Source organism: Hippoglossus hippoglossus, chromosome 3, assembly GCF_009819705.1.
Source record: "Hippoglossus hippoglossus isolate fHipHip1 chromosome 3, fHipHip1.pri, whole genome shotgun sequence".
NCBI classification, from domain to species: domain Eukaryota; kingdom Metazoa; phylum Chordata; class Actinopteri; order Pleuronectiformes; family Pleuronectidae; genus Hippoglossus; species Hippoglossus hippoglossus.
Window position 1 is genome coordinate 12402214 of NC_047153.1, and position 27140 is coordinate 12429353.

The 27140-nt window shown below is 40.8% G+C and overlaps 2 protein-coding genes across 5 annotated transcripts in view; both read left to right on the plus strand.

The window, feature by feature from the left end:
* dagla (diacylglycerol lipase, alpha) overlaps positions 1-3526 on the plus strand; it is a 38282-nt gene extending 34756 nt beyond the window's left edge. For all 4 annotated transcript variants that reach the window (XM_034581625.1, XM_034581627.1, XM_034581628.1 and 1 more), the window contains one exon: positions 59-3526. In XM_034581625.1, coding sequence (XP_034437516.1) covers positions 59-1151 — 1093 coding nt within the window. In that variant the 3' untranslated portion in view covers positions 1152-3526. The remainder of the gene's footprint in view (positions 1-58) is intronic.
* Positions 3527-4901: 1375 nt separating this feature from the next.
* ext2 (exostosin glycosyltransferase 2) lies at positions 4902-25692 on the plus strand. The gene is made up of 15 exons (XM_034579852.1): positions 4902-5012; positions 5893-6235; positions 6344-6567; positions 7056-7145; positions 7976-8092; positions 8278-8473; positions 8678-8817; positions 8909-9002; positions 14813-14944; positions 18130-18319; positions 21331-21497; positions 22129-22272; positions 22688-22816; positions 23486-23568; positions 24371-25692. The coding sequence occupies exons 2-15, from the start codon at positions 5921-5923 to the stop codon at positions 24507-24509; spliced, it is 2160 nt and encodes a 719-aa protein (XP_034435743.1). The 5' UTR covers positions 4902-5012; positions 5893-5920; the 3' UTR covers positions 24510-25692.
* The last annotated feature ends 1448 nt before the right edge of the window (positions 25693-27140 follow it).

Genomic DNA, 27140 nt, shown 5'->3' on the forward strand with positions numbered 1-27140 from the left:
CCCTCTCCCCTCCTCTCCCTGCCACCACTCTCCAACCCATTCTTCTCCTCTCCTCTAGTTCATGTGCCCAGTCTGAAATATCTCTGGATGGTTTCTCTGAGTGCCCACCTCCCCCAGTGCCTGTAGTGCTGCGTGGAGCTCGGGAGCGGCTGACAGTGGAGCTGAGGGACCGAAAAGCGCCGCTGGCTGTCATGGAGAGTCTCTCAGACGCCGAATCCCTCTACAGCTTGGATTCTCGACGCTCCTCAGCTGCGCTAAGGGGTTCGCCAATGCTGAGTTGCCTCCCGTTCCCTTTGGATGCTCCGATTCCGGAGGAGAACCCGTCTCTCAGCTCCCGCACTGAGTTACTGGCCGCTGACTGCCTCTGCCAGGACACCCCAGAGCATATGGGCGAGGTTGGGCCCTTCTTTACCCCACTGGAATCCAGATCCACCTCGGATTACCCAATGGGGCTGTCTCCCGTCACACCTCGCTACGGTGGACACCATTCTCCAACTCTGCTAAACCAGAGCGCTTTGGCTCAGCCTTTCAAGCCAGAGCTCAACGCCAACCCAACAATGCTTCCTGATGAAGATCACCAACAGATTCCTGGTGTTTACAGCCCAGGCAGCACTCCCAACACTCCCCTCAGCCCTCAGATTGGTTCTAGACCAGTGGATGGAGAAATGGAAGACTGGGAGCTGGAGATGGCAAAGAAACAATTAAGTGCAGACACCAGACCGGCAGCTTCTACTCCTGCGAACCAACTATCCAATGGAAACCCCAGCCAGGCAGTGCTGGAGTTCGCCCAGTACTTAGACTCTCTATTCAGACTGGACGGCAGCAGCTCACCGCCTCTGGAGTTGTCCGACGGGGAGTCAGAGTCAGGCCGAGGCTCCTTTGGGCAGGGCGATGGACAGCAGTTTGACGACAAACAACTTCTGGCCAGAGCAACACTGGAGCCGAACCTAGTCCCCAAACCTCCACGCACTTTCGCTGGTTCTGCTGATCCCTCTTCAGGCATCTCTTTGTCGCCCTCCTTCCCTCTCTCCTCGTCTGAGGAGCTCAACGACCTTTCCCCTGGCGAGGGCGTCTTGCCAGCCATAGACTCGCTACGAACATCCCCCCCTTGCCACTGCCCCGAAGAGAACACACTGTCATCTATGGTGTAGTGTGCTTCTAAGTGCAGTCATCCAAATTCGAAAACATATCACAGTACATGCATGCAAAAGAATGCAGTCACTTATCAGAGATTCAATGACAGAACTTGACTATATCAACCCACAAACTCCCTTTGAAGGCTGTTTATAGCATTTTCACACTATTGCAATGACTAAGGAAAAAAAAGATACCTCTCTCTGCATGCCAGGGGGCTGTGCTGCTTTTGGGTGAATATAAATAACTGTAGCTTCACCATGCCATTCCAAAACAATGCTGTCTCACCCAAGTAGGGACACGTCAGCGTTACATCACTTCCCTGACTTAAGAAAATCAAAGGGAGAAAAAGTTACCTGAGCAGGGATTCAAAAATAAAACTAACACTGTAGAATAGGTTAGCATAGGCACATCATCGGGATTGATGTACTGTACAACTTCCTGCTCCCTCAGCAGCTACGGAAAATTTGTCCAGTTTTGATTTCGTTTTGTTTAAATTTTTTTAATTTTTTAATCAGGAATGTGAAAAATGGACATTGTCAATAAGTAGAGGTGAAAAGACATTATGAAATGTTCCTCAGGTCTGTAAAGAATTTTACAGTTTGAGAAAGCGAGTAAGTGTGTTACATTGGTGAGAATTCATGTGTCTTAAAAAGTTTCAGTGATTGTGACAAAGTTATTACAGACGCCTATGGATGTTTATGAGTCTTTTGGTTACTCTTTATAGTGCATGACTTTTTTTTTTTTTGAGGAGAAATTGTCACTAAGCCACTTAGATTGACATTTGTGTACTCTTGCACACATCATATTGCTCAATTTACCCCCTTTGCCAAAAAAAAATGAATACATCGTATTGCCAAATGTATTTATGAGATGTAATTTTGTATATGTATATGAATATTGCTTTATTTAAACACAAGCTAAGTACATTATCTCCTCCCATTGCCACACTGATGGTTCCCATGTAGACTGTTACACAGCAGCACCACCGAAGAGATGTCATCCTGACCTGAAAACACTGCCATGGCTTTGATTTTGAAAACACGACGTCTGAACCAATAAGGAACTTGCTAACAGTCCTCGCCTCATAACTACTGTACCTTTATATCTTTGAAGCACTCTTAGCAATGTACCGATGTCAGGGTCTGCATGCTTTACGCATTTCAGAGTAGCATGGCTGGTATAAAATAGGTTTTGTCATTAAGTCACAGCAAATAAGCTCTAAACATCTTTTTCTTAAAGGCCCATGGTCAGCAGACGGGACCAAACTGTGTATCCTAAAACGTTTCCCGGGATATATCTCTTGTTCTCAAGGTGCTCTCCGTCATCTTGGATATAAAGGTGTTTGCTTCCCTTTAATCTGGTTCATCTCAAACATCTTTGAGGTGAATATGCCAATTCTAAACACTGTATGTGGTGTACAATCTTCCATATCACTCTGGGTGTAAACAGGTGGCTCAAGGTTTTGCATTATTTATTACTGTTACTGTTTTTATCACTTTTCTTGCTGTATTTGATGGTATTATTATCCTTATTGCGCTTTCAGCAGATTGGTTTGATGTCAGTGGTTTTTATCTCATTTTTGGGACAGTGTGGGGGAACTTTTTATAAGACTTTCCCAAATGTAAGGAGTAAATATATTTCAGCTTTTTTTCTGTCTGAGTGGAAAGATATGTGACATTCTGCCATGGCATGGTGACAATATGCTCTTTTTTAAAATTTGTTTTAGTTTTTTTTTTACAAATCTTTCATAGTGGTGGTGTGACTTGCTGCCGAGTGACAGCCTCACAGTGACTCTTGGTGCAGTCGAGCCTGGAGTCACCATTCCGATCCGCACAGTCTCTATTTGGAGTAGGATGTGCTGTGGTTACTCACAGCAGACCACTCCAACCAGTTTACAGCCCGACACTAACCATCAAGCCGGTCCCAGTCGTCTCTCCATAGATACACTCAGGCTGGGTCGGGCATTTCCTACGTTCAGTAGCTTAGCTTGAAGCCGGTCATATAACACTTAACACTGCTGAAAGACAGCACTATAATACTTACCACCATAATGTGTACAGCACCATCTTCTATGTGTAATTATTTATGCAGATGTCTAAGAAAATATGAATTCCAATAGTCATGTAGAAAATAACTATATAACAATAAGGAGATAATGACTATGTTAAAAGATACCAGTATTGATATATATGAGAAGAAAATATTTCATTTGAGAAAAGTTATTTATTCAAATTATTGGCAGATTTACAAATTGGTCTATACTGAAAGAGAAATAAGTCAACTCTGTCTTGTCCATGTTAACCTGGTTTGCTTCCCTTCCTTTCCTGCCCCACAACGAGAATGTATTTAACCCCTTCCCCTGCCTGTAATAAACTACAAACTATGAAAATAAATATGAAGCTGTCACATTTCTTTCAGAATTAACTGCTAATATACTGTATAATATAATTATTTTGTAGTTCATTTCAGGTTTTCCAGGTCCTTCAACAAATCTTATTTATGAATGTGCGTAATCAATGTTCTGTTGAGTTCTTTAAAAAATATTCTAAATATTATTGGCACATTTAGGCAGAAAATGACTCATTCTATTAGACTTGGCTCTTGTGTGAAAGCAAATGGTTTTAAGCTAATGGATTTTGATGCCAAGTACCCTCTGATATATGGAGGGACTATTGCCAAATGCACTCATCCTGAAAAAGTGTGTGCTTTAGGTTTGATATAGAGAATGGGCGTCTTCAGTTTTAGAAGTGCTGAGTGTGGACGGATTTTGAGTAAAGATGTCACGAGCTGTTCACGGCTATATTTAAACCCAAGTGTAGGTGCAGTGTGTTACGAGTGTACAGTAGTTCTGCCAGAGATCAACATCTACTTTTGAGCCTTGTGAACAAGTTATGGGTCAAATGACACAGCGTGGACGGAAGATGTATATCTGATCAAACTAGTGACGCACATTGGTCTTATATAGTTATGTTAAAATGCATATTTCAATTTTTAATCCATCCAATAGAGACACAGACGGTAAATCTGATCTGTATTTGGCACTGAAAAAAAAGAGTTGGCAACTTTTTGCAGAAGAAGCAACCGCAATTGCAACATCTTTTTCTTCTGGAATTTGTTTTTTCAAACTTTATTGGAAGTTCTGTATTTCTGAGTGTGGCTGAAATTGCTACAACTTTGAAGCATCTTCAACACAAATGAGGAAGTCTAGGTTTCTTTTTTTATCTCAGTAGAGGAAGTGGATTGTTAACAAAGAGCAGTCGGTCGCCTTGATTTTTTTTTTTTTTTTTTTAAGTATCTTGTTTTGAAGATGCACTGATTTTTGACAGTTGATTCATTCCAGGGACTCAGAACTGGTTGCAATCAGTTCAGGATCTTGTATATAAATGAAGTTTGATGATTTTTTGCGGGTATTTAAGTTGGTAGGTAGTTTTCATTCATTCATATGTCCACACTCATCACATGCTCTAGTATTTATACCATATATAGTATGTATGTATCTGTCTGTCTGTCTGTCTGTCTAAATTATATATTATTACAATTTCGTCATACCTGAGTATGGTGACAATAGAGATCTTGAATCTATATTTTGTCCCAACTGGTTTTATATACCCTGAAAGTCAAATCCTTAAAGACGTACATCTCTGTTCTTGCCCCAGCAGACTGTGTAAATATAATATTATATAATATTATATAGTATTATATAATATTATATTTACACACAGCCTGTGGTAAATCATGTTTAGTTTACCTCCACTGCCACCAGAGGGAAGCAAAGTATCCTTCTCCTGAGACACCCACAGGACAGACCCAAAGAAGAATGACTTCCGTAAATCACTGAGACGTTTCCTGGGGTGCTAGTGTTAGCTTGAAGCTGGGTTGGTATTAAAAATGTGTTATTTACTGTCGCTTGTTTTCATATCGCGTCTTGTCGAACCTCTCGGGAGGGACGACATTCCTGTAACGTTAGAAAATGACTCGTTTCCTTTCATTTCACAGCGGTAGATAACGACTGTTAGTGAGCTAAGCTAGCATGAATGTTTACACAACTGCCCCAGCTAACGGTTACGTTAGCCAAGTTAGCTTCCTAGTTAAATCAAGTGAAATCATTTTGATCTTTGTTCGGACAGTAAATCTTGACAGTTGAGTTTTATAACCGCGTCACGGTGAATATATTTGGTTTATTGTCACTGACTTAGTGGCAGTTACGGAGATGTGTGTTGTCTGTATAACTGACTGTGCTTATCGCTGATGGCAAATGTAATGAAATATATAAATAGGTGATAACTGTTAATCTAAGAATTGCACCGCAGTCTTGACATAGAAATAATGAGATGTTGGGGGACCTGTGTGTAACCTTACTCTGGATCATCGTGACACACGGAGATTGTGTGTGTTTAATATGTTCGGCTACGTAAACTACTAATTAGCCCATAAACTATTGCTGCCTACATGACAAACGATTAATCTCCCGATTATGTTCTCGATTAATCAGTGATCCTGTTGTCTCTCAGACTCTTCAGATAATGTGAGTTTTCCGATCAACAGTTTAGAACCTAAAGATATTCAGTGAATGATATTGTACGAAAAAGAAAAACATTGTGTTTTTACATTTGTGAGGTAGAACCAGACAAAGATACATTTTTGCTGAAAAAACACAAGTCAGTTATCAAACTAGATGCTGTTTAGTTTTCTAATTGTTGCAGCTCCAGTGTAAACAGTGAATGGCTGTGACTGATCCGATGCTTGTCTTCACAGTGGCTGGTTGGACAGAGAGGTGTCAGGCATGTATGCCTCTGGGAAATACAGCTCGCGGGGCCCAGCTCTTATCCCACGGATGAAAACCAAGCATCGCATCTACTACATCACCCTCTTCTCTGTGGTGCTGCTTGGATTAATTGCCACTGGGATGTTTCAGTTCTGGCCCCACTCCATTGAATCCACAGCTGACTGGACGCTGGACAAACGCAGCGTCCACGACGCGCCTCTCGTCCGCCTCCCTTCCTCCAGTCCCATTCCTGAGAGGGGGGACCTCAGCTGTCGCATGCACACCTGTTTTGATGTATACAGGTGTGGCTACAACCCCAAGAATAGAATCAAGGTAAGTGCATTTTAAAGCAACCCTCTCTAAGTGGTTCCCTTCAATATTTCATGGTGTTCTTTTTTTTGTTCAAATTATAAACCGTTGTGGACGTGGTTTTCCTCGTAGGTCTACATTTACCCTCTGCAGCGGTTTGTGGATGAGTTGGGGGTTCCCATCAGCAACACTGGACTGTCACGAGAATACAATGACCTGCTTAGTGCCATCTCTGATAGTGATTTCTACACTGATGACGTGACCAGGGCCTGTCTCTTTATCCCATCAACTGATGTGCTGAATCAGAATTCCCTGCGAATCCGAGAGACTGCCCAGGCTCTGGCAATGCTACCTAGGTAAATGTTTAGCTACAGTCATAAAAAATGAAGTCTTAGTTCATTTAATCCTGCTCTTTTACTGCTTTGTCACTTCCTCCTCATGAACCCGTTTCTCAAATTGATCTCATATACGTGTTGTTGTCATTGTTGTTAAAATTCAAATGTGGCTTTTTAATTCCCAAAAGTTTGATCTAAGTCACTTAACCATTTGTAATGTGTAGGATAGCAACTTACAAATATCTTTTAAATATCAAATGATGGGTTGATTAACTGTGTTTTTCCTAAAATATCAGAAATATTAACCATGTCCTCTCACAAGAGCCCAAAATGTTGTCCCTTGTCGGAGAAGTATATTTTTTTTAAGGGATTTTAATAAAAAGCAGCGTTTAATTAAGAAAAACAACTAACTATTAGAATGTGAACAGATTAGCAACACTGCAATCATATATTTTCTGTTAATTGTTCTGTTTAATTAACATATCATTCTTGTGTGTGTGTTTCGGTAGATGGGACAAAGGAATGAATCACCTGCTTTTCAACATGTTACCAGGAGGCCCCCCAGACTACAATACTGCCCTGGATGTGCCCAGAGACAGGTAGGTTTAAATACAGCTTAAAAGTCATCTTAGTATTTTAAGAATGGTTCATTATTATCTGATAATTATCTTTATTAAATCTAAAATTACCAATAATAGGACACTTCCACAATTATAAAGCATTTTGTGACCTTGTTTGGATAAGTGCTATAGAATTCAAGTTGTATTATTATTTAAATTTTTATATTCTGTTTACAGGACAGATGAACTTTTATACAACCATGGATTATGCAGCCTTAAGCAGCATTTCCCATTCCTCCAGCCACTCTTCAAATGTATAGAATATTAATTTGAGGAAGATGAAAGAGATATTTAAAATACAATATTTCCTGGGGGCCTTGAGGATACGTTTCAAATGTGGTTGTGTTTACCAGCAAAGAGCCCATGTGTCTCAAGACGTTCTATAGGCTGATGATTGAGGGTGAAAGAGCGTTGGTTTATGAGCATACAGCCTTGAGACAATGAACACTATCTTTAGCTGTAAGGAATTTCCTGGGCTCATCCAGCTGGAGTCCATTTGTGATGGAGCCTCATCAGAACCAGGTGTGTGACTAACAGTGTGTTTCCATTTTATATTCTCCTCGCCTGAGAATAGAACCGAGTCCGAAATACGTGTTGTCATCTAGTGGAGTAACCAGTGATGAATTAAGCAGGTCACTGAGCCACGTTTGTTGCCACTTCATGTTTCACATCGGCATCGTTGGTCGCTAAAGTGCTCACGGGAAGCAAAACAACCAATTCATATATTTCAAAGTGTGTTCCTGTAGCTCGTCGCTGTTGAAATCCCCAGTGTGTTGAAGCATTACTACAATCAGATACATTTGTTTCAGAGCGCTGCTTGCTGGAGGTGGGTTCTCTACATGGACCTACAGACAAGGTTATGATGTCAGCATCCCAGTTTACAGCCCACTTTCTGCAGATGTCGAGCTGCCTGAGAGACAGCCTGGGTGAGCACATCTCACATGTGGACTCTCATATTTTGTTGTCATGATCAAATAACTTTATTACAGACAGTGCTCCAAGTAATCAAAATCATGCGAGATATTTAGATTGGTTTTATGCTAGGCTTGAATAAGCAATTGTTTGATCAAAGTATCAACAAACTAAATTCTGTGTGACTTCATTCTCCCAGGCCACGGCACTACTTTATTCTATCTTCTCAAACTGCCATCCACCGAGAGTACCGCGCTGAACTGGAGCGCTTGAAGGAAGAAAATGGAGAAGCGTTGCTACTCCTGGACAAATGTAGCAACCTGTCCCAGGGCGCCGCCTCTGCACGAAAACGCTGCTACAAGGGGCAGGCGTATGATTACCCACAGATCCTGCAGGTAGGAAACATAACTATCAAAAACATTCAAGATGGAAAGTACCACCCTGGACTTAATCTAGAAACTTGGATATTGTTGTCAAAATGCAGTTTATGTTCCATTACCAGCGACAGTTTCGAGTGACAATGGCTTAGTGTAACCTCCTTTTAGTTTCTCTGTACAATGCATAATTAAATGGCTCATTTTACCCCCGTGTTTCTACAGGAGTCTTCATTCTGTGTGGTGTTGCGGGGGGCACGTTTGGGTCAGGCTGCCCTCAGTGACGTGCTGCAGGCTGGCTGTGTCCCCGTCATCCTCGCGGACTCCTACATCCTGCCATTCTCTGAAGTACTTGACTGGAAAAGGTCTGAATAAGTCCCGGAACAGTTAAAAGTTAAGTAGTTTGACAGCCGGCCATTTTTTGTTCACTAATTTAATGTTTCTTTCTCTGCACAGGGCATCTGTGGTTATTCCAGAGGAGAAGCTGTCAGAGATGTACACCATCCTCAAGAGTATTCCTCACAGACAAGTTGAAGAAATGCAGAGACAGGTAACAGTCACAAGGTTTTAACTGAAGAAAACATCTAATGTATTCAAAGGGCCTCATATTTAGCTGCAGTTGGAGAGCTCAGATTGACATGGTGGTCAAAGGTGCTCTCGCTGTGGTTGGAGAACTTCCATGTCGTGTCTAAGATGCTTGTAACTTAACCAACCAACCAGACAAGTTTATGGCAGACAAAATAAATGTTATGTGTTGTGCGACAGACAGGAATTTGGATTCCATCTTGCTTTTTGTCAGTTTGAATTTCCGTCCTTGTTCGGTGTAGATTTTCAAAAAGCTTTCAGAAGACTCAGCTATGTTGATATTTGCTTGAGTGTAATGCACACAAGACGGCTGATACTCCCTTCCCATTTGATATTTACATTGAGCCACAATAAACAAAAGTGAAAGCAGCTATGAGAGAAGTACACCATTTCAGCTGCTCTTCATTCTCTTGTATCAACTCTGGTCCATTTACCAATTATACTGGCCAAACAGACATTCTAGGCCAAGGGCTCAGAGACGGGCTTGGGGTTGGATTACACCAGACAAGCTGAAAACCATGGCTCGCTCTTGGGGCGGTGGTGGTGGTGGTAGTGTTGGGTGGGGGTATCCCGCTGTGTAGAGCTCACAGCTATCACAGATCTGATATTATTTTGTTATCCACTGGTCACAGTGGTCCTCTGCCTGCCCTGATGTTGCTCAGATGGACTGAATTGTTTGCAAGTTGATTCTTCTTCTGAGACATTTTCCCTAGTTTGATGATACTAATGGTGAATCACTATCTACAGTTAACATATACAGTGTGCTGTAGTTATGCTCCTCTTTCGTCAATATTTTCCTCTACTGTAAATAATAATTGAAGGTTGTAGCAAAATAATGTATTTTTTCTGTGATATTTTGTTGACAGACATTTATATTTTATTATCGCTATTTAAAAATCTAAGAAATCCTGTCTGTCTTGTTGTAAATAGAAACATAATTGAGCACTTATATCATATTTGAATGACTATCTCACCTTTACATTGGGGTTTTAACATGAAGAAAGGCTCAGTGCCTTTCCTCTGATTGTATGATTGAGTGACGCACAGCCAGGCAAACCTCAGGTAAAGGACTGTAACCTGGGTTGGTAAATCTGAGAGAACTCACAGTCAAATTCAAACAAAAAAGTTCTGGCTGTTTTTGGTGTGGAGCTACACACCTTTGACCTGGTTCCAGTATAAACCCCTGGATCGTCCGGCCACATCTGGATGTGCAGCTTCCAGGTCCAGTTTTGGAGTGGTGGAGTCCTCAGCTGCTTTACTCTCCAGTCAGACTGTTATAATGCCAGTGTGTACTGAGGTCAGCCAGGGGTGCGTGGCTGCAGAATCAGAGACCATCAGGAGCATCAGGGGGTGAGTGATCAGACAGGTGGAACAGCAAGGGTTGAACATGGCGAGTGGATTATAAGGAGAAGGAGCAGTCTACTTTTCCATTGCCCTTGTAGAGTTTTAAATGGGGATGATTTGGACTCCACACAAGAGAGACTAGCAGCGATGTTAAGGAGAATGCACAGAAGGAAAGTGGACAAAGTGTACTGGCCGTGGCTTATAACTGGAAATATGTATTACCTGAGCAGCAGCTACGCCATCAAGCAGCTTGTCCTTTTTTTGCTGCATGGACTCCTGGCGATGGATCTCTTTTTTGTGTGAGTAAGCAAATTTGCAGTCACAATTGATTTAATTTGTTCACATTAAAAGCTGAAAGGATCGTTAGAGAGGCTAAACAAAGCACTATTAACAGTCCTTAATAAAAATTTAGAAATATAGCAGATTTCGGATGAACACTCCAAATTCTGCAAGGTTAGACGGTGGGTCTGTGTGGGCTTTGCTGAGGGTAGTGACTGTTTGGTTGTGACATTTGTTTTAAGGCAAAGTTCCTGAGTACGGGCTTTTGTGTTTTTCTCAGTGGAGAGGCATCTTCACAAATGGTGATGAATTTAAAAAGGATGAAGGGAGATAAAATATGAAGTTTCAGTTCAGTCACATGGATAAATGAAAGGGTTAGTGAACTGTGTGTCTTCTTTCCTCCTTCCATAATAAACCTAAATCTTTCCCTGTTTACCAGAACATGGAGCACAACTTTGTTGTATCCGTGTTTAGGCTTTGAAGAGACCATTTTATTGTGATGCAATGTCATAGAAGAGGGTCTAAGCATCAAGAGTCCAAAGTGCAATGCATGGACAGAAATTTATTATCCAATGATAATTTCATTGGATTTGATTCGACACAATAGCAAACTATTTTTAACCAAGATACACTGTTTTATCTTTAAGGTGCATTTAATTTCTCTTCTACTTTGGCCTGAGATTTTCCACACCCACATTTTCTCCTCTTGGATTCTTTCTACATTTTCCGTTATAAAAGATTTTCAATTATAGTCTTCCTGAGAAAGAATTTACAACAAAGGGGTGGATTTCTTAAAGTAGATTTGATAGCAAACCTAAAAATTGATTTCTCTTTTTGACGTGGTTGAACCGATGTATTTCATTAGTTTGACCAGCAGATGGCTCAGCAGATTTTGCTTTCACAGTGTGTGCCTTTGTTCTCATGTTCTGTGACTTTTGTGCCTTACAGGCAATGCAAACTTACCTCAAAGGAAATAACTCCGAATTTTATATAACTTAATTTAATTTGAGCTTTTAAGTATAGATTAACGTTTTTGAATTTAAATTATTTGTTTAATAGCCAAAGGACTGAGGTGATATTAATTAAATAAAAAGCTGCTCCTATTAATTAGGAAATATTGAAAGTTTTGGTGATTTGGTTCTCAAATTATTAACTGAATAGATTATATAGATTTACTTTTTCAGTTATATAGATAACTTAAAAAGTAAGCTCATATTTGGATAGGTTACTGCTCAGCCTCCATCAGTAGACTTGTTTCAGACAGCAAAGCTCTTTTTCAAATTTAAGATTATGTAATAGCATCCATTTAAGTCACTTTTTGAAAGGCCACATACTAAACTGCTGTGAAATGTCAACAGTGCTTAAGTGAGACCACTGAACTCATGATTGTGACTCCCACGAGTCTTGTTTGGGTCATACCCTCAAAATAGGTCACATACATTACAAACCTTTATTAGATTAGCATAATCAAATAAATTCACTTATTGAATTAGAATATATAAGATGGTAAGAGGGAGTTATTTGATTTTCAGATTGATTTCAATTGACCTTTCATCCTTCGTTCTGCCGTTGACTTCAGCTTCAACTTGACAACAAGCTTTTTGTTTTAGAATGTTGAACATCTCCAAGCTTTGTTGTAGCTTCTCATACTTGTATACAGTCTGTGTAGACTCTGCAGCTCCTCACCATGCAGAACAGTACGGCTGGCTACTGCTGATTTATAGAAGTCTGTCTGCTCCCTCCCTCATGCTGTGTGCGTTTTCTTCAGTCTTCTTTTTATGTGCTCCCTTATATGGAACTAAACCATCAGTCAGGAGGATGACAGATGTCAGTTGCTTTCTGGTCCGTCAACAGTGTAATAATTATTGTTACTTAATCTTTCCCACTTGAGTTGCAAATTTGATTTCTTAGAGCAAATCCGCACATCCTTGAGTTATTTAAACTAAACAGCCTATAAGATAAGGGCTGGACGTTATAGTGAAATCTTAAGTATAATGGTTGAACAGGAGAATACAAAATACAGTCCCATGGTGAGCCTTTGTCTTACTCTGCAGAAACTGTAGGGCCTCACAAACTAAGATTGGGGGAGTCTGTAATCCAGCAAGCCATGGGTCTCACTAGTACAAAGACTGTAATCTCACATGTAACCTGCTGCGAAAGCTGTGGTTGTCAGGCCTGCTACTCTTTATTTTAGACTGATTTACACCTGGGAGACCAGGTAATTTATATATAAATATGTGTGTGTGTGTGCGTGCATGTGTGGAAATGTTTTGATCACAGTCAGAAGCAAAGTGCTAATAAATCTCGTGCAAAACAATATTCCCAGCGAGCAGCTCCTATGATTGAAGCAGACTTGGTTTCACTGCTGGTTTTGATTTTGTTGAAAACACTAATGATTGCCTGGTTCTGTCCGCAGCTCACTGACTGCCAACTATGGTCTACGGGTTGAGTCTTATGTCAGGGACTTGACAATTTGCACTGAGTTAAACAAAGTAATGCAGACAACTGGAATGACCTGTGTTAATTATTTTTAATAACAAAAGAGCTGCTGGGGAACTCCTCTAAACTAGAAGGAATTGAGAAGATAATTCTGTTTTAAACAAGCGTTCAATTGGATGAAGGTTTGACTTACAGAGTAATATATTTTGGACCTGAGTCGTGTGATTGTTTTTATTACTTCTCAATATTTGCAAGAAGGCTATAGTTACAATTTCCTCTTCTGCAATGCTGTCTCTTCTTCGCTACTCATAAAAATTCCTGCAGGCGTTGGGAGCAGGCGGAGGGTGCTGGGACGGGCCCTCAGGCCAGCACAGTTTGCTTTCTGCCTCCCCCAGACGGAAAAGAAACTTTCATCACTGGCTGATTTATGGGCCGTTGGGATTCCCCCTTGAGATTAGAAAGTCTTTTTGGAGTCTCCTCATCCGCTCTGTTTCTGTGTTGTTGTACAGCTCCAATGCCTCATCACATTCACAGACATCGGTAAAATTGTCACATGTTGTTCACGTGCCTCAAAGGACTGTCTTTGTTAAACAAAGAGCACACACATTAGCGAATAATACATTTTTAGTGCATTTAAATAACAAGACCAGATACAAGTACAGCTCCCAACTCCATAAACAAACTCTCAAATCTTCATATCCTCTGCTGTGGAACTGTGGGCCATTGAGGAGCTGGAGGGGTGGGGTCGGGTCAGGATAACGTGGTGCCTCCTGGCAGGAGTCAATGTTGTTTAAAGCTTCATTAACTCTCATAGGGTTTTTTTCGCCTCTCAACTGTCCCTTGAAGTTTCTTGATAGTACAGGGGGCCTGCAGGGAGAAGGAGGCTTGACATGTGTATTGCGGTTAGTCACACCACACCATTGATCAGTTCATTGTACCTTTTAATATATTAAACAGTCATAAGAGAGAGTTCATGGACCCTATATGTAGAATCTTCGGTTTGTTCCATTGGTGCCTCTTAACCTTCCCGCCTCTCAATATTTCCGCCGTAAAACGATCTAATCCACAGGTATCTGTTCTCATGCTCGTTGTCTTGGCTGAAAGAACAGTTGGAGATGAGTATTCCAGCAGCCTGTGTGATAACATTAAGATGTGGGTCAAGAGTTCACTTATCATTTAGGTCTGCTTTGCACATCAGAAGTCTGTTGAAATAAAACAGACCCAGTCAAAAGAGTTTTCAAAGGAGATGTTGAAGAGCATGAAGCTGGAGAGGGCTGCAAAACTCTCTTTAATGACATGGACAAGGGAGGGAAACCTGGATTTTACAGTTATGATTTCACGCTGGTGTTATCTTCTGCCATGTGACAGCCAACAAATGAGAAAAGTGGGAATAAGAAGACAAGAACTGTTATATAAGCAATAACATGTTCATGAAATGCTATCTTGGCTCCAAATGCTCAAGATGACAGCATTCGTATCCAAAGTACCTAAGATTCGTATATAGATAGTAGGAGAAGGTGCGCCACATACATGAATGTTTATTTTTTTATTCATTCACAAATTTTACACATCTATATTGTAACTGCAAAGTGACCCTCTCTTAAAGATGAATAGAAAGCTTATGTTTAGTTAATACATGTTTTTGTAAATGTGCTGTGCAAATGTTTTGTATTTGCTCTTATTTTTCCATTCTTGTTTTCCATTTGTCCCCAGGCTCGCTGGTTCTGGGAGGCCTACTTCAGCTCCATGAAGGCTATTGGCTTGACAACCCTCCAGATCATCAATGACCGTATCTACCCGTATGCTGCACGCACTTATGAGCAGTGGAACAATCCACCTGTGGTGGTATGTCACTGTCTACACTTGATGTATATTTTAGGTTTTAACCATTGGTTAAGAATATCTTATTATAACTGTGTCATGGTTTTTCCTGCTTTGTCTCTCAGAATAATCTTTTATTTATGTAGGCCCTTTCAACAGACAGCTATATATCTTCTATACAGCCTGTGCTCTACTGTGCTGAATCAGTCAGTTGTATTCCTAGATTGGTTTTTATTGCAGACATATGAACACCACCCCTCCACAACGGAGCTTTGACCATACAGATGTTCACAGGGCCACATAAGCTTCCGAAATCGAAGCCTCTGTGGCAGAGTGACAGTAGAGGCCTTCCTGCTTTCTGGAGCGCCACACATGCAGCACTTCATAGTTTGGTATACACCCAGCGAGTTCTGAGGCCGTTTGTGTCAGCACTTCTGCACCAGGAGGATGCCTCCGCTGTGGTGAAAAATAAGTTCCTGCATGTCTGAGTCATTGTGTTCATAGAAAGTAGGCTGGATGTGAAGAATGGTGTGTGTTAAGCATCCCTGTGGTTGTGGGAGGTTGTGGCTGCAGACAGCTTGGCTGTGCGACCATCTCTCAGGGGTTGTTAATCAGCTGGGTCTGATCTCCAGTCTCCTCCGTGCTCAGCCTATATGGAGTAGAGGCATAATATGGTGATGTATAATAGTGTTTTGCATATGTGCACATTATGTCTACAAGTATCCTAGTATAAGCAGATGCACTGAAATGCTGGCATTAGAAAGGTGGCGGTCACAAACAAGCAGCGCTCTGAAGGGTGTTTGCAGATGTTCTCCATTTTCGCTCCGCTCAGATCTGTACAGTAATTCAGGACTGAGAGGTTGTCGGTCAAGCAGCTGCTCACTCTTTTGACCATGTCTGTTTTCCTCTGAGCAGGTAGCTTGTTAATCAGCAGCTACACTTGACATTACCCACTTATGTCAAAGGTTTTGTCCAACGCCCAGTCCAATCGATCAGTATCACTCGGGTCTTACGGCCTGTCCAGACCAAGCGGAGGTTAATTATGTCAGGCTACATACCTTTGGCCATTCCTCCCTGAGATGCAAGATGAAGTGTTTTCTCAATGGCCTCGGTGAATGGATGGTGAGAAGAACTTGCACAGAGCACTAAATAAATCAGGCAGACATTTTCCCCCTCTCCTCCTGTAGTTCTTTAGGCTGGTAATTGAAAGCACATTTCCTGGGATTGCTGGTGCCTTCAGAGGGGGTTTCAGAACAAGGGACAGGCTGCTTTTGTGAGGGATTTGTTGGTAGAGGGCAAACTTGTTCGAATTGAGGAGTTCGGACCTTCACATTTGCCACAGTTTCAAAACATTTTATGATGATTGGCGCCTGGGCATATGAAAGCCTGACTTATCTCAATGTTGTTTAAAAGTTATTTTACAATCTTTAAGTGTTTGGACATTTAGTTTGGCCTCTTTTCTCCTGCACAAGTTGTTTGCAGATTCTATCAACAGGAAGCAGTTCAATGACCTAAAATCAAAACTGTGAGCAGCAACAAGCAGGTTTCAGGCTTGATAAAGCTGAGGGAAGTCCCCTCTTCATCCGATTTGAACAAAACCTGATGTGCATGTTCAGGAAATGGAGCAAAATGTTATCAATGAGTTTATCAAGATTGCTTAAAATTGGAATGTCACGAGAACTGATACTTCAGCACCAAGTCGATGCCAAAAGTCTAAAAACGTCACGGTACGGTTTTTTATGTTGCAACTATTGTATCATTCAGCAATAAATTTAAAGATTACATTTAATCCGAACTGTGCCTCTACATCTGCCTACATTATTAAAACTGAGAAATATATATGTTGCTATTGATCATTTTATCTTGTCATTTTACCTTTGTTCGAGTGTCTTAGATTAATGAACCGCTCAAGCAGTTCAAAAAACCAAATAAAAGTGTAAAGTATAAACACGTAACTCCCTCAGATCTGCTGGTGACATACTGAGCTGTGGTTTTCTTTTCATCTCATTCACACTGTTTGACAAATGGTTTAAGTGGCCTCTGCCTGTTTTATTCTGTTTTAATGCATCTGTGCTGCTTATATGTGTGAGTTTAATTATTTCCCCCCTCGGCTTGAATAACAATGTGAGAACAGCCACAAGGAAGTTTCCACTTGCCAGTAAAGTGGATTTTTATTTGTGGAGGATTGACTGATGTTGTGCAAAAGACGGTGTCTGTGTGTCTGTTGACACACTCGTGTTGATGCTGTGGAAGGAGCCACATAATCACTGTGTGGCCTCCTGGGACCAGAGGAGAAGCAGGGTTTATATGGACTTCAAGAAGCCCACAGATTTACTGTGTTAGATATGCTCTCTTTGCTTCTCTCAGACTGATTGAACCTTTCTGTGGTGTTTGAAGTCTATCACGTGAAGCCTCATGCTCCTTTATATACTCTTAGGGAAGCACATGCTTGTAAATGAAATACATGAGTTGTTTTTTTTCTCTTTTCTTTTTTGAAGTTGAGAAAAAAAAACCTTGGTTAAAAAGAAAGAAAGTTATTGTTGCAATATTCTTACCATAGGACTCAAAGTTGTCTCTTTAGGTGTCACTTTATTCCAACTGACTTTAACATTTAAAGTTAAGTATCCAGCACACAAAGCATTAGAAAACTGTCCTGTGGCTTCCTTCATTTAACAGCGTCGCTTGATCTAAGCCGGAGTCAGAGCTGCTCCAAGGATTTACAGGCCGTTTTAATGGGGAAGCAGTGAAAGAGAAGCCAAGTTCCACACTCATGATAGACGGCCACTATTCACAATCTGACAAACTCCACTCCTCTCCCCCCTTCCTATTTCACCCACACCCCAGAGGAGTTTCACCTTCACAACAGCAGTAGATACAACCTGTCTTGTTTGCAGACTCCCACTCTGTCTTTTTGTTCTTCTGTCCTGCTTCTGTTGGGTTTTCTTTGGCGTTCTTGCAGAAAGTTTTTGACGTTCTCTGCCCTGCCTCTCTTACCCCTTGAGAGACAGTGGTGGATGATTCTTGCTCCTTAATAAAAAAACATAATCTAGTAATGATTTCAGGTGACCTCACTGTCCAGAGAAACATCATTATAGTGCATTGGAAAACATGACAGACAGGACTACTGAGCCTAGCTCTACTCTAGAAATGAAAAAGGTGTTTGTTGCTTTAACAGTTTGCATTTTTTCTTTTCTTTCTTCCTTGTGTAGAAGTGGTCCAGTGTGAACAGTCCTCTGTTCCTGCCACTTATCCCACCAAGGGCACCTGGGTTCACAGCAGTGGTGCTGACCTACGATCGTGTTGAGAGTCTTTTCCGGGTCATCACTGAAATCTCCAAGGTACCCAGCTTGGCGAAGCTGCTGGTGGTTTGGAATAACCAGAACAAGAGTCCTCCTGAGGGTGAGTATAATGGATCCTCATTGGAAACAGGAATGTTCATGAAACTAGATTGATTATTGACTGTTGCGAGTTAATTGCGTGAAACAATAAATCCATCCTTTGTTGAAGGCTTTTATTTAAATATTTTTATAGTAAAATCCTATGTCATTGTAGAGCTGCACACAACACATTTATTCACTGAGTAAAAACTACATAATTGTGTCTTTTCAGGCAGAAAATATGTGTGTGTATTTTCATACATGAGCGGGGAAGTGAGATATTGTTCCTTAACATGTAGAGTGGCATTCTAATGTCAGGTGTGAGCTGAGCTGTCAACTAGTGATTGGATCACTCAAGACATATGAGCTGGGCCATAATATAACAATCAGTAGTAAGTGAGTGATTTTTTTCTATGATCCACAATCCATTCACAGTTGCCACAGCCATCCAGGGCAATTTTGGGCTCAGTATCTTGCTGACTTTAGAATGCAAAATGGAGGAGCAGGGAATCAACTCTCTCTACCTCCTGAGTCACAGCTGCTCATTTTTGTTCAGACCTTTTCTGTACAGGCACAGGCAGACATATTGTCAGATCCCAGTTCTGACTGACCAGCAGTACTATGTGTAACCTGTCTTTTTATAGCTGCCAATCTATCCCTGTTTTTTCTCTTATTACTGCTAGTTTGTAGTTTTAGACTTCTTTGGTTGAAGCCAATCAGAGATGTGTCATTGTAAACTCATAGAAGTCGTTATTTATTGCATCTTGCACTGTAATTATTTGCGCTAATATGGCAGTTAAGTATACAACAGCTTATCGTGCCTCATACTTTAACTCAGACAAGGATGGCTCTGGACCAGGAAGTAAAGTGACCCTGCTGCTGTAAGAGTTGACTAATGTCATGAAGTAGTGAGGTGACTTTGAAGTGCCCCCTTATGGCTCTGAGTTGCCGTTTCATTATAGGCATCTGTGGCGCCTGGTTTAAGCTTTGTGACCCATTAGAATTAACAAGTGGCCATTGATAGGTTAGTCCAATATGAAGGCAGGATTCTTCCCCAGTCGCACTAAGCCTTGATCCGATGTGTTTATAGGCTCAGTGTTTGTATTTTACAAGATGTGGACCTTTTTCTTTTTGTCAGAACACCATGTTTTGCTACATAATTAAATGACATCTTGTTTATCAAATTGTCTTGACCTGTTTTCAGTCTTTATCTCTTATACAGCAGCCGAGATAAACTGCCACACAGCTGCGATAAATGCAGAAGACTTAGCGTGAAGGCCACAGCTTATTCTTCAGAAAATATAATTTTCTTGAATACAGGTTAAGAAGTCACAGAGGAATTAGCAAGTGTGTGCATTTTGACTCATGTCATGGTGGGGCTACGGTTTTAGAATTCAGATAATGACATATAATCGCTTCACTCCTACTGTCTCTTTCCAGCCTCGGAAATAAAAGAAGGGTTGACAGCAACATGGACTAAGTGAAAGATGAAACTCCGGGTTTTTAACATAGCAGTTTTCTTGACAATAGCTTTTGACAGGAGACTTCAGACGTGGTTAGGAGGACCTGGAGCTCTTCTCATAGGCTGCCAGGCCCCAGTTACCCCGTTAATGAGTCGGACACATTCTGTGTGATCCGTCTGTGCCATAGTCCGTGCCATGGATCCTGCCCAAGATCTTTGAAACGCTCCCCTGAAAAAACACTTTGTTGATCTGCTTCATGAAGAATTGTAGTGTGGTTAGATTTGCACGTGCTTGAGGTTAGCATAGCGATACGAGTCAGTGAGTGAAGTTAAACTCCCAGAGCACAGTTTTCCACTGCCAGGACACACTTCAAATATCTCTGTCAGTGGTAAATGACATCATAATTCCTCGCCCATCTTCAGACACTGAGAGTGGCCACATTTATAATTTTGTTCAATCCCTAAAAATGAACAATTATAGTGTCTTACTCTATGTACTGTACGTATGTATGAAGGGCAGCAACTAACTAGTGTTTTCAATTAATTTATGTGAAGATATTCAAGATCAATTATATGACTGATTGACTAATGATATGTCAGAAAATAGGAAAATACCCAAGAAATACCGAGAGCCAAGTTGATGTCCAGTGTTTCCCATTAATAACCAAGGCGGTTGCGGCCCAGTCTAATTTATCTAATGATCTAATTTGTCCTGCCACACTGACTTAATTTACATAGACAGCAATATTCTGACTATTTCCCTTATTCTGAATAACAACTTATTTTGATTACAGAATAGAATATTCTATTAATATTCCTGTTATAACGTCAAGGGCTTGGTTATGACCTCAAGGGGCTGGTAACTGGTTTACATGTCGATATTGCAAGATGCTGCAATAACTCCAATAGGACATTACAATGCGATTAAGACACACTTTGTATTTTATATTTTAATCTGTGATAAAGATGTGTTTTATATTTTGAGTTATTCGCTTTACTTTCTCTGTTTTTTTCTAAAGTATTGTATAAATAAAAGGTATTATTATTATTATTATTGTTGTAATTATATGTCTACATACTGTGACTAAGATTGGAATACTCCACGTCTTAATCCGATTATTGCTTATTACCAGTATGACTTTATCCAGGTTTGGGTAAACAGAAAATGCTGTTTATTCAGTCACTTGTCTTAAGCAGGTTAATATCATTATGTTGCTGTCCATGTAATCATAGTCAGTTTCATAATAAACAAAAACAATCTCTCCCATAATAACTTGTAAGATCTCAAGCCTAGTGTTTTTTGCACAATTGCTTCATTATAGAATTATGTGCAGCGTCTTTGTGTCCCTCTTGCTTGCTCTCGGCAGCACCCAGAGACGTCCTGCCACATCGGCCGTCAAAAGTTTTTACCGTCCTCCTTTCCCATGCTGTGTTGTGCGAGAAAAAAACTGAGTGCTCCTCAATGTTCAACATTATGCTCAAATATTTACTAATTAATCATGTGAATTATTGCAGCTCTGTATCTTTCTGCATAAAACTAGAAATGTGACCGTAGTATTTTCTCCCGACAGAGTCTCTTTGGCCAAAGATCGGTGTTCCTCTCAAAGTCGTGCGAACCAAAGAGAACAAGCTGAGCAACCGCTTCTTCCCCTACGACGAGATCGAGACAGAAGCTGTGCTGGCTATCGACGATGACATCATCATGCTGACATCTGATGAGCTGCAGTTTGGCTACGAGGTGAGAAAAAAAAAAACCTGTTCAAACCCTTAACTGTTCCCTTATTTCCCTCATCTTTGGCAGGTATCACAGGCAACCATTTCAAGTTGATCCCAGAGTTTAAAGTCGTTCAGGGAGATTACGGTCTCACTCTCCGCTAGTTTGAGATGTGACTGCCTCCCGGATGGGTGTGTGTTTGATGTGTGAGGAATGATGACAGGTCGAGAGCTGATGCTTTCCATGCCCACATACCTGCCTGGACCCACTTAGACGGCACACTCACCTGAATCCATTTAGAAGCCGTTTAATAAAATTGTGCTCAGTTTAAGGATAATTACATGGAATTACAGGCAGGATAGAGAAGCTGTCTGTCTCACTAGATGACAGTAGAAGGGTCAGACTAGCTGCTGGTGTCGAGCCAGCCAAGATATTCGTTCAATCACAAAGCTACTTTTATCCCCCCCAAAATTTTTGAATCTCAGTTGTGATTTTTGTCTCTGACACAAGAAATATTGTGAAATTTAAGTTAAAATTTTTGGTTCACTTTTAAATACCAACAAAAAAATTGGTGTCTTTTAATGTAAAACATCAGTTCTCACCCTCAGTTTTCATCTGAAAATGTCTGACAGTCCATCTTCTCGTCTGCCCCCAGGTGTGGAGGGAGTTCCCAGACCGGCTGGTGGGTTACCCAGGCCGGCTGCACCTCTGGGACCATGAAATGGGGAAGTGGAAGTACGAGTCGGAGTGGACCAATGAGGTTTCCATGGTTCTAACTGGAGCTGCCTTCTATCACAAGGTAACTCAGGACTGAAACTAAAGTAACTTTGGCTGCGCTAGCTCTGCTCGCTGACACAAGTTTCCCTTATATCCTCATAGATGTTAGATCTATGGATTAGTAATACTTTGCACAGAATCACTTGTACTAAGGATTAGAGAATATCCTATAGACCTTTTTGGGTAAACGTAGGATACCGAGCACGAAGATTAAAGTGATGGACGAGCCGAGTGTCACAGGAAGAGCAAGGTTATCTGACTTCTACTTAAAAGCTCACACACTCATTTAAGTTCAAAGTAAACTCTTGCTCAGCGGTTCCTCCTACATACTCAGGGTCATCAAACAGAGTCTGCATTATTGTACACGACAAACCTGCAGGATATATTTATATGACCACTCCTAATCCTCTCTTGTTTTTAATCTGTTTCGATTTCAGTACTTCAACTATTTGTACACATACAAGATGCCAGGAGACATCAAGAACTGGGTGGACGCTCACATGAACTGCGAAGATATTGCCATGAACTTCCTGGTGGCGAACATCACAGGCAAAGCCCCCATAAAGGTACATTCATAGCTCTGACCGGCCGGTGTGCTTTAAGCTTGCAGGGGGAGGCTGACGCAGCGTAACACCATCTCTGGGTCTGATCAGCTCGCACCCTTCGACTTCACCGCCTCTCCCCCTCCCCATCAGTGTACCCAGGTGCAGGGGCCTGAGCTAAAGCCCGGCCTTAACCTCCCTTATCTTGGTGTCACTCACAGGCACTCCCCCTCTGAGCGTGTTTTCCTAAGCTCACCGGGGCTCATGCACACCCTGCCATCAAAATCACCGCCTGCACCCGTGCTCCCACCTCCCTCCATATCTCAAACAGGTTCCTTCAGAAAACACACCACCCCACCCGATCTGTCCTCCTCCTCTCGGTGTCTCTCACTTTATTTTCTCCTCCACACAGACGTACATTCACAGGTCCAGATTGTTTGGGTGCAGGAATGTGTCAGGTTGCACATGTGATGGAGGCAAGACAGAGGAGAACCATATAGCATGTATTTCTCTCCGCTTCCAGCCGTATATCATTATACTCACTGATGAAAATTTTGACATATTTCACCGCACGATGCTCAACAAAAGTTCTTGTAAGACGTCAGAGATTTATTTAATCAGATGGGATGTTTTATTTGCTTCTGTCTGGACTTTCACAGTTTAAATGAGTGACCTTGTTCTGCTCCTGTTCAGGTGACTCCCAGGAAAAAGTTCAAGTGTCCTGAGTGCACTGCCATTGATGGACTGTCCCTGGATCAGACGCACATGGTGGAGAGGTATAGTGCTCACATTGTCTTTTAGAAAAATCCATGAGGACTCGTGTCCCCATGGAGACAAAATGGAGGTCCACATTCGTAGAGACTTCTTTCTGAAAATTATGACTTGGTTTTATGGTGAGGCAGGTATTTGTGATGGTTAAGGTTTGAGCGAGGACTTGGGGAATGCAATGAGTGTCACCCACAGGAATAGTGAAATGAGTTTGTGTGTGAGTCAGTCTGTGAACAAAATGCAACTGGAAATAGCTTGTTCTTCTTCTTTTGCCTGTAACTAAAGCATGCAAACTACCACTTTATATTGGTATATTATATTCAGAATTTTTTTTGCGTAATATTTTCTATAAATAATTGTTAGTTTTATTAAAATATGCATAAAATTAAAAAGCAGCAACCCTTTATTTGTAATTATTAAAAAATCACAGTAAAATCAGTGTCTCACTGTAAATAAAAGGTTTTGTTCTTTTACCTTTTTTGACTCCAGTGCATAATCAGATAATAACAATCTTTGACCAGTGACACAAAATATGCGTGAAACAAAATTAATGTTATTTTTTAGAACCTACTATCAGTAAAATATTATTTCGTTTTTGTGAAATTTGTGAAAAAAGTAATCGCACAAGATACTTGCCAGCAATATATAAAATATAGAAATATATTAAAGTTAGGAAGGATTCCTTAATAATGAAAAGCTACAGACCTAATCCATGCACATCATCCGAAAGCTTTTTAATTCAGAAGCTGCCAAATATATACATGTTTTTATCTTACTATTGAAATAACCAATTGTTTTTTTAATCCTTAGATCCGAGTGCATCAACAAGTTTGCGTCAGTGTTTGGTACAATGCCTCTGAAGGTGGTGGAGCACCGCGCAGACCCAGTGCTCTACAAAGACGACTTCCCAGAGAAGCTCAAGAGCTTCCCCAACATCGGCAGCCTCTGACTAGCCACTAACAGATGCTTTGACCTGGTCACTGCCTCAACACTTTAAGATCATCGTCACCATCGTCATCTGTTAATATCAAGACATCAATACTCAGAGTGAAGCGGTGCATGTTCTTGTCACATCTCAGTTTAGTGACTTCAACTACATGAAAACCTAAAATGCAGAACTGTGAAGGACATGAATTTAATATCTGAAATGACAGAGGACACTAAAATCTGGGTTTGATGAGAAGTGTGATGAGAGTAATTTGTCTATTGACCTTTAAAGTAAGATATTTGTAACATTACACAGCAGCACTACATTTCATTTTACAGAAACTGCTACTAATAATATATATATATGTTTTTGCTACTTTATTTTTTGCTTCTTCTCAAACATTGACAAGGACCCGATTCTTTTAGCTCTACTTTATAAAAAGAAAAACCAACAAATCTTTAATATACATTGTATATTGTAAATGATTGAATCACATATCTATATGTTGGCTTTAACTATTAGTCTTGTAAATGTGCTAACACACAGCATGGTGGCTAACGCATGATGTACAGTTATTGTTTCTGTTTGACACAATAAGTTTGGACTGACAAAGTTAACCCCATGAATCTCTTGGAGAACTCTTAGAGTAACTGCAAATTATTTTTTTAAATGATGCTGAGCTACTGGATCATCTTGAATTATTTTATACTGCCTGAGCAAACCTTTCCTCATATTTATATAAATATAAGAAACGCAGTGGAGCGAACTGATGCCTCCACTAAGTCATTTCATGGGTTGTGTGTACGAGTACAACACACGGGTAGAAGTAGTTTTATTGTCTGACGTTCATTTGACGACTTACTGTAATGTGAATAATAGACAACTACCACATCCACATTTCTCAAACCAGATATGTATAAACTGTTGATGCAGTGCTTTGGTGTTTTATTTTGTCTGTTTTTTTATTATTATTTTACCTGTTGTGCGTCTTTATATTTTTTCATGTTTTCATCTCTAGTTGTCCCAGCTCCAGTATTCAGGCTGTAAAATTGTAACATTTAAGTCTCTTAAAATGTTAACATGGCCTTTTATTTTCCTTTTTTATTATTTCCATGAGGTCAGTGAAATTGTTTTAAATTTTTTTGACTGAGTTTATGTATCTAAGTGTATATATAACTTTGATAAATAAAGACCCCTCTATGTCTACTATATTAGTTTTTTTTTCACATATGTCTAATGGAGGTGGAAGGAAGTTGAAGTCGTACATTTATTTTTTCATTTCTCTCTTTCCTCCCAATCCGTGAGCGCCCAGATCCCCGACCCTCCGTGACACACGGCCGATCCACTGTTCCCTGCAGCCGTCACCTGTTGTTAATATACGCGTCCTAATCCTCCCTGTTCAATGTCAGCAGTTCAAAAGGGCGCAGTTCGTATTTTTGTCAGCTTCAATTAGTGTGATACTCTTGTGGGTTCTGCGATCTCATTTCAGCACTCGTGTCCCTTCAAAGGGCCTGAAACGCACGGGGATTTCACAATGCGACTGCAGGGATGACACAATATTCTGGCAGAGTGGGGCGCTGCAAATTTCGGTGTGTTTTTCTAATACCAGCGGACAAGACTTTTCACAAGTTGTGGCTGAGCAGTGAGTTAAGATGGTGGTTTGAAAGGCTTTTTTGAAAGTGGAGACGACTTGAGTGAGCTCTAAATGCTGATCGGTCGATACTCTTGATTTTCTTCTGTACGTTGTGGTAAACAGTTGGTCTGCTGAAGAGCTGGAGGCCCCGGCCGTCACAATTCCCCTGCAAGACTTCGTCTGCTGGGTCTTCTGCTGCTTTAACCTCATCCACTTTGTTCCACTTTCAGATCAAAGGAAAAATAACGATTCCGAATAGAAGTGCAATAACTTATTGTACTTTAATCACACACACAAAATATAACACAAGCATGAGTAAATTCTTACACTCATTTTCAAAAGTCAGCTTGAAGCCACAAACACTTAAAAAAAAAAAGTGAAACTCATAAGAATTACATGTCATGAGAAAATGTTCAAACACAACCTTTTGAAAACAAAACTTTACCATGTACCACCAAATTAACGAAAACAAAGTGATAGCGCTTGACTGCTTGATAAATTGTCTCACAAAATAAAACATCTAATTAGTAATATATCCAAGAGTTATATCCAACACTTCATTGAGCATGCACAGCAATGCACACAACGGCACACATCATATTTATCTATTTACTCCCGTACTGACTGTCTGACTTCAGTAGTATTAGAAAATGAGAAAAGTGGCACAGAGACGGACTTCATTCAGGAAGAGGAGGCCTTTGATGTAAAGATAGTTAAGGGTCTTGGTGGAGGACGACATGATTGGAGATTTGGAATAAAAAAAAACAACCGAAATACACAGAAAAGAGTGAAAACGGTGGGTGTCTGTTGTGTAAAACCTGAGCTACCACACAGTCGACATTAAACCGAGCAGGAGACAGACGGCCGTGTCTGTCCTGACACACAATACTGCAGTGCACATCCTCCACATGGCTGTGTTAATTAAAAAGCCTTCCTGGGTTGGCTGTACCTCGGACCCTGCGATGGGGGGGCTGCAGCTTTTGGCCCCTTGGACGTGGTGGAAGTGAGCAAAAGGAGAG